The sequence below is a fragment of the Montipora capricornis genome, chromosome 1, assembly GCF_036669925.1.
Source record: "Montipora capricornis isolate CH-2021 chromosome 1, ASM3666992v2, whole genome shotgun sequence".
NCBI lineage: Eukaryota > Metazoa > Cnidaria > Anthozoa > Scleractinia > Acroporidae > Montipora > Montipora capricornis.
In genome coordinates, this window is record NC_090883.1 from 53,319,535 (window position 1) to 53,329,534 (window position 10,000).

Sequence of the window (10,000 nt, forward strand, 5' to 3'; positions counted from 1 at the left end):
TACCTATCATCGATAAGCTTGAGGGTTTACAAATGTTGCTTGTTCTTTATGCTTGTGTTGGAAAATTGGAGCGCTTTGTGATCAAGTGAAAACCCCATGTCATCAGTGAAGTCTTGAGCTCAAAGGAATCGGCCTCTTAGCTTCAGAACCCTTACACACTTGTAACTTCTCTTCTGACTTGTTCGCTTTTAATCCGGTTTTATCCAGGCCTTCGGAATAGTAAGCAGAAGTGAACGAAGAAATCATTCAAAGTACTCGGTTTGGTACATTCGTTATTCAAAAATATTACACTTTGCGATCTTTAGAACCGTAAAACACATTTTAACACCGTTCACGATCAACCTTTTCGATAACCGCTCACCACAGAAAAGGCACACTCCATCTCGAAATCTCTTAATCTCATTAGGTTCTAGTATATCTTTATATGACGTTCTCGTGTTACATGTCATAGTCATGTTTTACGTTCAACTGTCACGTCACTAGACTGTCACTCTTTTATGTCACGATACAGTGTGACCAGATGGCGCGCGCGCGTGCTTTTCCTAGTAGCTTTGATACTGGAATTCCGACAATTGCCTTATTGTGATTTCTCTTTTCTGATGACAACCCTGTTACTTGTAAAAACCAGCCTAAATCTATATATAAATAAAAATAATAAATAAAAACAAAATAATAAATAAAACGTCGTATGAACTTGGTCGTGCATCACGGAATGCACTCACGTTCATACGAATTCGTATATTGCAGTAGTTTTCGCAGGAACTTTCGAGCGTTTATGTCGTTATTAGAGAGATACAGCACCGCCTCCACACGAAACGGGAAACTAAAAGCTACTGGTCATAAAAGCATGAGAACTTTTCTATTCTCTCGCTTTTCAAAAGTTGCCAAGATGTGAGGTAAAATTTATGACGTTTTATTTCCGGCAAAACGAAAATATCATCAGGTTGTATACCGTTTGCCAAAACGCGATGTTTTTCTCATGCAGTTTGCAGGGGCACCCTCGTTTGCGTGGTGAGTTTCTAGCTGCCTTACAAAATATTTATCTCTTTGGATGTTCTTTGGGAACTTCAGGTCTGTAGAAATTTCTAGGTGGCTTTTTTGCCTCGTGCGAGAGTTCAAGTAATCGGAACAGAGGGCCGTTTCTCGGAAGTCCCGAAACTTAACGGACCATTTTCGGGTGTCACAATTCTCTTTGTATCTCAAGAACGGAGAGGATTTAATTCGTCAAATTTCACAGTTATTTTTATTTTTGTTACCTTCAAAACATGTTAAAAGATCGGCTTTCCAAAACAAGCGGTTGGCAATTTCATAAATGGCTTTTCGCTCCCGAAAAGTTTTCGCAAACGGGCCACAGGTCTGATAAAAAACTTTGCATGACGTAATAGTCCTTTTTTCCAGACAATTTTGGGCAGGGATGTTTTTTTAAAAGATTATTCTCAAACAAACTTTGGCGAAAATGATGGAAGTTATTAATTTTCAATTTTTATGCTATTTCCAATGTCAGAGTTTACTCTATCAGATCAGTAAAATTCTAGCGTCCTTCAATGTGGTTTTGAAATTTCTACGCACACTACTTTCCCGAAACATTTTCTGTTCAGAAAAATGTCAAAAATCGTAGTGCGCCTTGAAAGTCTGAGTTCGAATATTCGAAAATTCTAGCCAACCTTCCTTCCGAGCAGGTATTTTACCGAAATTACTCGTTAGATGCCCCTGATGCAGTGATAATTATATAAAATGCTGGTAGAAATTTCGTCAATTTTCTTTTCTCGAATACACTTCTCTCATGATCGTTCAAAAGGGTCCCGTTTGTATTGAAAAAAGTAGAATTCGTATCATCACCTCAGACATACCTCCACGGCATTTCATCAATGCCAACACTAACCTGCCTTGCTTCTCTCGTGAAACTGAATTTGTCAGATTCCCAGATGTTGAAAACTGTTAAACTTAAAAATAAAAGAACCTAAAATACCCGAGTGCAAAATATCCAGTTATATATAAATTGTCTCGAGAGAAAATGAATAAAACAAGAATTGTTCACCAGGAACCTTACTTGTTAATGAGCCCTCACTGAGTACTCCGATAGTCAACTTGTCGAAGAGAGTAGAATCTTGTCTTGAGTAATGTGAGGAACAACGCGCTACTTCACAGAGGTAAAAATGATCCCTTTATTAAGTTTCGAGGTTACATGGCCGGGCGCAAAGTGCTTTACTGATTGGAGGGACGACAAATCCAATTAACTCAAATCATATTTTGGTTTTTGATGACACGGGAAAACCGAATTACAGGAAGAGAAACTCGACAAACCAGTCAACCATATTAATATATCACAGATTGTCCCACTGAGAGTAGTCCATCGAAGCCCCGAGCAAATGGCTTCGACATCCCTGCGATTTTGTTGAACGATATTGACTGTCGAGGTGGGCAAACAGTTACACACATCACCAAAGGCTTCACCAGAGGCCTGGTATGCAGTCCCAGGCAGCAGCCGCGTTATTGAGAGACCCATTAGTGCGCAGCCGCATACCCAACCGTGAATGGCAGCAACCTTTAGATCGAAAGACGATGACGAGTACGAGTATTCCGTTCTGAGCACGCGCACTATCAAAACTGTCGGCTTCCAAACCTTATGCGCATGCTCAGTATCGTGGTCGTCCTCGTCTCCGATCCAAAGGTCCCAAAAAAAAGGAATGTAGAATGGTTGTTGAAGCAAAGTTTAAACGCTTTTAAACTTATTCAACATCGATTCAACTTAGTGAACGGAAAGGGTGGGGGAGGGGGGAAGGAATCGTTCTTAAATAACATCGCTGTTCAACAAAATCGAGCGGATTATCATGTTGAAAGAAATGTTAAAGCCTTTTGCCCGGGCCTTTTAAGGCCCGGGTTTAAGGCCCGGGCCCAGGCCGGGTCCCCTTCAGGAGCGTCGAAGCGTCACTCAACGTCACAACAAGAGGGCTACTCTCCACCCGGACGATCTTATAAACTTCATCAAGTCTTGATATGACTCCCGGGCTAAAACCATTTGCTGTTCAACCACTATTACCATTATTATAATACGCGATGTTGTTTCTGAATGGGAATCGATCCCAAGCCGCTGTGTTAGAGGGTCACTGTTCTTACCAATCTGGTAACCCTGCCGTCCTTTCCCAACCAGGGATCGAAGACAAGATTAAGAAGCAGAAGTGAAGTTGTCTGTCAGACCTCTCTGTAATATATAGTTGGTCAAAAGAATTGTCCGATCGCTATGGAGGTGTATCCATGACAAAATTCAATGATAAAATCGTCCAAATCATGAATGCATCAATCCAAAGCTGAATGGCAACAAGCCGATTCTGCAAATGGCCATCACGGAAAGAGGCATAACACAGAGAGGCATAACGCAAAAAGGCATCACGCAAAACAGCATGACGCAACAACGCATAACGCAAATGGCCATAGCTCAAAAAGGATAACGCAATGAGGCATAACGCAGAGCCATAAAGCAGAGGCATAACTTAAACAGGAAGAAAAAGTTCGATAGCGATTATATGTTCTTTCCCTTGAACAATCAATTGACGTTTTTTTAGATCTGAAATAATTTACGGAGTACACAGCCAGTCTCCATTCTTCAAAGGGCCTTTGCGTTATGGCTATTTTACGTTATGCCTTTTGCGTTATGAATATTTGCGTTATGCTTTGCTGCGTTATGCCTTTTATTTTATGTTATGCCTTTTTGCGTTATGCCTCTGCATTATTCCTCTTTACGTTATGACTGTTTGCGTTATGCCTTTTTGCGTTATGGCTGTTTGCGTTATGACTTTTTCGCGTTATGCCTCTCTGCATTATGCCTCTTTCCGTGATGGCCATTTGAAGAATCGGCTTTTTGCCATTCAGCTTTGGATTGATGCATTCATGGTTTGGACGATTTTATTGCAAAGTTTGTCATAGATATACCTCCATAGATCTGTAATGAAAGGAATTCGACACGTCATCTATGTTACTCTTATCTCCACGTCAGAATATCTCGCTCCAGAGCAAACTTAGCACCGATCTCTTGCTAAGAACTTTCCAGAATAAGTCCTCGAAGTGAAGCTGTAGATTCTAATTCCCCAGAGATGTGGTTCATACCAGTGTCACTTGCATAATTAGAAACACCAGACGCACTTTCTGACATGACAGAGCACGCATGTGCTGATCCATTCACCGCTGACATTACCATCAGCGAACTGTCAATCGTTTTCTCGTCCAAGTTCAGATATGGCTCCGACAAGTCACTTTCAACTATACTTTTAACAGTTCGTTTTTCCATGAAGGGTGCGTCGTTTCTGTTTACATTCCAGCTGGTTCCACTGGCCATATTAAGATAAGTTAATTCGTTTCTGTCTTTGTCAACGCTCACACTATGCTCAAGGAGACTTCGCACTTGATTGGGCACAAGGTCCTCACTCTTGATGTTCGCACTCTCGTCTACATCACTAGGTACTAAATTTTCTTTCCTTTCATTTTCCAAAGGTCGCGGCTTTTGACTGGGTGCCGTTTCATCGCTGGCACCGCTCTCTTGAGAGGGCGGCAAATCCGAAATCTTTTCGTCTTCGTTTCCGAGCCTTAGATGCACGTTAGAAGAGAGGCATTTTTTCAACAAATTCTTTTTCCTTTTCGTTTCTTGATTCGCTTTCGTTTGACTTCCACAATCTTTGGTTTTTCAGCAGCAGTCGCAGATTGGTTTTTTTCTAGGAATACGTATTGGAGGTCCACAAATGGCTATGGAAATCAACCATAACAATGACGAATTTGAGTAAAAAGGGTAACAAGTAGTACTCGGTTTTAATGATGTCAGATTTCCTCAGCCAATCAGAATACGATTTTCCGGTCGGCGAATTGCACGAAGGTTAGTATCCGCGCCTCCCAATAAACATTTGCTTATCCTTTATCCCTTGAATAGTTATTATCTTAACTTTTTTTTTCCTTCTGAAAACTCTCGCCTTAGCTGTAAATACCAAGACAGAAGTGATCTGTATATAGTTTTGATTGTCAACAAAACACAAATTTACAAGAGCCATTTGCCACAAAATTTCATGACTTCCTCTTTTCGCTAATAGTCTTAGAAGTACTGAAATCGGCTGCCTCTTGAAAAGAAAGACGTTATTGTGGGTTTTGAACATACAAAGAGTTTTATGTCAGACAAGTCTCGGACTTCCCAGAAACTCCCTAAAGAAGTGGTTTCGGGTCCGATTGAAACTGGCACTGGACATAGCCGTGAGTCATGATTAATGATCCTGAGCTGAATGGCATAATTATGCAGAATAAATTAGGCACAGAAATCTTCCCACAAATGTAATATGGCACTCATTATGTAGTGTAGGACGCTTAACAAAAGAATGCACGTCATTAAATGTAAATCTCCAATTTATACCACTGATATTACATTCTCCATAATTGTGCAATTCCCTTAGCATTTTCTACGCAATTTCACAAACTTTGAGCCTCATCTTATCGAAGGTATCACTAAAAGGTCAAACCATCTCCTACTTACCTTGGAATAAAGACCGTATATTCTGCACACTTCCTTCATGGTTAGGTGACCATCAAGTATTTCATCAGAACGGATTATTTCGGTCTGTGGAAAGAAAGAGTGCTTTAGATTCATGTTTTTGATAACAAAAAAGGGTAATTCCATTTAAATTGGCCAATAATGTCATAAATAATTTTTCTTACGAAGTATTAACATTAATAATAATAAACTTTAAAGCGAGCTTCAATTGAGTGTCGTAAAACCAAAACCAAAGTAATTACTTTGGCCAATCAAAAAGGACGGAACCAATCCGGTAAACCAATCAAACCTCGAAGTAGATCTAGCCCTGAAGGTCGTGGGGTCAATTCCCACCCTGGTCAGAGTTTTTCTCTGTCCTTGTGTGGGCCCATTTCCATTAGTAGGGCTAACGCTCACATGGTTCACATGGGTAGAAAACTAGCACTTCACATTACACTCAAATCAAATGTTGGTTTTGACTCCAGGGGAAAACCTAAGTACCCGGAGAAAATCTGAGAAAGCAGAGGAGAAGAGAACCAACAAACATCGAACCTGGACCACATTGTTAGAGGCCAGTTTCCTCACCACTGCGCTAACATCGCCTTCAAAACAGGTGTTACTTTGTTGCGATTTTTAAGCAAGCGAGGGTAATCATACGGTAGCCGACAAGGGAGTTGTTGCAAATAAAATAAAGTTGCTGCAAATTAAAAGAATGCTGCTGCAAATTAAAACATCAAAAGAATGCGCGCGCACTGCTTTAACAATACAGAAAGTATCCTTAACATCCATCAATTAAAGATAACCGTAGGCTTAATTAGGCCTAATGTTGGCATTTGTAAGCAGTTAGGGGTGTTTCTGTATTGGTAAAACAATGACCTGTGTTTTGTATACCTGTCCTTCCTTCAGTGCGCGCGCATACTTATGATGTTTAATTTCTAGCAACTATTTTAAATGTGCAGCAACTTTATTTTATTTGCAGCAACTCTTTAATTTGCAGCATGTCCCTTGTGGGCCACCGTACTATTACGAGGCGAGCGTGGATCATATGCGAGGAAACATGTGATTCACGCTCACCTCGTAATTGCCCTTGAGATTCGCAAAGAAATAGCGCCTGTTATGCAGGCTAGGCTCTAACACTGCTCTGGAAAACCATTCCAAGAGATATGTTGAGATTAATTTAGCATTTACTTTCCTTAGTATTTGAGATATAAGGCATCGCGTTATTTACCGTGGGTGGCAAACAGCTAAAGTTAGGCTGAAAAATGCATTTTGCAAAAAAAATTAAAAAATGTTTAATTGTAGGTCATTTTTTACCGGCCAGTGATCCAAAGTTATCAAGCAACTTTCCAAATGACAAAAACAAATTACAAAAACAGAATTTTCATGCTCTTCTGACAAGCAACAGTTTGAGGCTTGCCTTGAACGTGAACGTGAACGTGAACGTGAACGTGAACGTGAACGCAATGGTAAATGGACAAATTACGCTTTAATAACTTCTCACAACAGACGAACTGTCACTCGATTTACACTTTTTAAAGAAAAACATACCCCTCCATGAGAGGTTCGCGAAGAAAGCTTTCTAAAGAACTGAACCCCTGAGGTCCCCAATTCACCCATTGATGACCAAGCACTCCATTTCGTCAGAGATCACGCAAAAGAAGCCGCGAGAGCCGCGGAGGACCATACGCTCGATCGATCACGATATATCGCGATCACACATGTCGCGATCCCTAAACAGAGAGCTTGATCACCGTCTGACTAAATCACCAAAAAATTCAAGATGCTTCTTACGATGTGCGTCTCTGGGATGGCAAACTTCACGGTCACGAATTTCTTCAGCACACTCACGGTCACTGACGAGGAGCAACGGAGGTAACGAGTCGGGAAAAGCTGGAGAAGAATCAAGATCAAGTTTTATAATGCCATTATGTCCCGACATTAGCAAAGTGGAAGGAACTTTGCCGCTGGCGGAAATTGAGGTGCTACAGCAACCGTCATGGTAGCATCACCTTTAATACGATTTACGACGGCACCGTCAACGAGAAAACCACGAGACAACGCTGACACGATTTTATTTTTTAAAGCGAAGGGAAGCAGTTGAAAGTTTGAACTATTTTATATTTCTGTATTTTGGTTTCGTTAATAAAACGGCTCCAAGAGCATGAGAAAACTATATATCTCAGTAAGGAGTTGAAATGTCGTGATCATATTAGAAATGACCAAATTGTACTCCAGACAAGCGAAAATGAAGATGAATATTGGCATGTATTAAACGGTAAAAAATGCTGAAAGGTCGTTGAAAGCGTGTTGAATCAAATTAAAACATTTTTCAAAATTAATCTTTCATCGATTCGACATTTCTTATGTTCGAAACTAAAAATGTTGCGTGGAGTTCATTGGTTCAACATTTGTAGAACACGTTCGTGTTGACATCATGCCGTAATTCTGGCCTCGGTTGTTCAAAAGGTGGATAACCCTATCCACCTGATAAATTACTATGTAGCGAATAAACAGGAGCAAAATCAACTGAGTTATCCACTGCACAGTGATTTATCCAATGGATAGCGCACTATCAACCCTTTGCACAAATGGGGCCTGGGACCCGTTTCTCCAAAGTCCCGAAAACTTTTCGGGCCCGAAACTGCCAACCGCTTGTTCTGGAAAGTCGATCTTTTAACATGTTTTCAAGGTAACAAAAAGAAAAATGACTGTGAAGTTTGACGACTTTTAAAAGTCCTCTCCGTTCTTGAGTTACAAAGGAAATTGTGACACCCGAAAATGGCCCGTAAAGTTTCGGGACTTTCGAGAAACGGGCCCCGGTAGAATCTGTTTTGTTCTTGGGCCTACAGGGAACTCGAACTAATAATGGAATACAAAGGATCATGATCAGGAAAATATTTCAAAATTACCTCCTTTTCCATACGATTTCTTGTTTTTCTAAAATCAAACTGATTGTCAGAAAAAGAGAATCTAATAACATGATGAAATTTGTAGACGATAACTTTGAGTGAAACAAAACAAAACCAGCTTTTTTATACCGATGTTCCCGTACCTGAAATATTCGAGGGTGATACACACTGGATCATCAAACGGCAGAGATTCTTTTACTTTTGTGTCCTTTTTGGTTGAATTGTTCCCCTCTGCTGTCATGTGGAAACAAGTAAATGAAAAAAATTATCACAACTTCCTAATAGAAAACTAATCTGCATGATTTCTAGAAAGTGTTAGGTAATGAACTTTTTTAAGTACGTGTCAACACTCTTCAGCGATGAGGCACTAGCTGGGGGCAGAAATCAGATCAAATCAAATCGTAACATAGTTTTTGAGGAGAGGAGAAAACGGGACCGTATCCGGAAAAAACCTCTCGCAGTATAGAACGAAAAACTCAACCCACATGGGAATCGAACCCAGGCCACGTTGCTAGACGGCGAGTGCTCTCTCAGTTGCGCCTTCCTGTTTCCCAAGGTTGTATCGACTTAAGAATTTCCTGGACACCGTCTTTCTGGATTTTGTGATATCATTGTTGACCCATTGTTTCGGAAATATGATTCTTTTATGTAAAACATAAGAGCAACAATTTGAAAACCAAAATAAAAATCGCAGGATTGAAATAACCTCTCCAATTCGAAAATGTTTTCCGTTTCTCGAAGGAAATCTGAAATACAAACGGATTTTCGTACAATTATCAATAGAAACTCTCAGAAAGCTGCAAACCTTGTTCCCACTCTTCCTTTTGATTTGCATCGAATTCGTTTCGGCGATTCACTTCCTCTGTTAATGAAAGAAAAGGAAACATGACTTCACTTACATTCTGTTTTCAGGCCTCAAATGGGCTGGGTGGAACTTGAAAATCGGATAATAAACCTGAAGGGTTTGACAAAAAGAGAAGCTGTATCGCTAGATCTGAATTACTGAACAAGGGTTTTCTCGTGTGAATAGCAGCAACTAAAGTCGATATACTGAAAAAACCAAAGCAAAAAGTCTATAAAAATTTATATACTCTTAAATTCAATTGATATCTCATTATTTCAAAATTGAAAAAAAAAAACGTAATTCCTCCAAATAGACTGGTGGAAGTCCGTTTTCTCTCTCTTTTGCCTGTCGAACATTTGACAACAAAAAGGACTTGGACAAGACGAGACTAGACGAGACGAGCTCCACTTTTTTAACGCTCTTTGCAATCGCTTGAGGTTGCATGCTCGACTGACCAAGAACGACGGACTGCAAGCAGTCTGTCTCCAAGAAGACGACCAACGTTTCTTTTTACACGCAACATCATCACAGTAATGTCAACGCGAATACAGGCTTTTCAGTGACGTTTGAAACGTTAGGTTTAATAGTCTAAAGTTCCCTCCCTATTCATTCACAACTCACATCACCAATCTGGATTTAGGATACATTCCTTTTTTCTCACCATGGTAAATTCCAGGTACAATCTTGTACACAATGTCTTGCAGGGTTCTGTCTGGTCTGAAATTGTAACGAAATGATACA

The 10,000-nt window shown here is 40.2% G+C and overlaps 3 protein-coding genes across 4 annotated transcripts in view; 1 reads left to right on the top strand and 2 right to left on the bottom strand.

Annotated features, from left to right (window-relative positions):
- The window catches only part of LOC138048524 (sorcin-like), a 25,716-nt gene extending 23,672 nt beyond the window's left edge, over positions 1–2,044 (top strand). For both annotated transcript variants that reach the window (XM_068894708.1, XM_068894712.1), the window contains one exon: positions 1–2,044. This exon is cut by the window's left edge and continues 204 nt beyond it. The gene's annotated coding sequence lies outside the window, so the exon portion shown is untranslated.
- LOC138050135 (uncharacterized) overlaps positions 1–10,000 on the bottom strand; it is a 347,595-nt gene that overhangs the window by 191,557 nt on the left and 146,038 nt on the right. The gene's annotated exons all lie outside the window — the stretch shown is intronic.
- The window catches only part of LOC138049706 (polycomb group protein Psc-like), an 8,139-nt gene continuing 286 nt past the window's right edge, over positions 2,148–10,000 (bottom strand). Inside the window, 8 exon segments of the mRNA XM_068896113.1 lie at positions 2,148–4,626; positions 4,629–4,737; positions 5,510–5,593; positions 7,298–7,396; positions 8,416–8,443; positions 8,559–8,649; positions 9,221–9,277; positions 9,921–10,000. The exon segment at positions 9,921–10,000 is cut by the window's right edge and continues 1 nt beyond it. Of these exon segments, the coding sequence (XP_068752214.1) occupies positions 4,034–4,626; positions 4,629–4,737; positions 5,510–5,593; positions 7,298–7,396; positions 8,416–8,443; positions 8,559–8,649; positions 9,221–9,277; positions 9,921–10,000 (1,141 nt within the window). The 3' untranslated portion in view covers positions 2,148–4,033.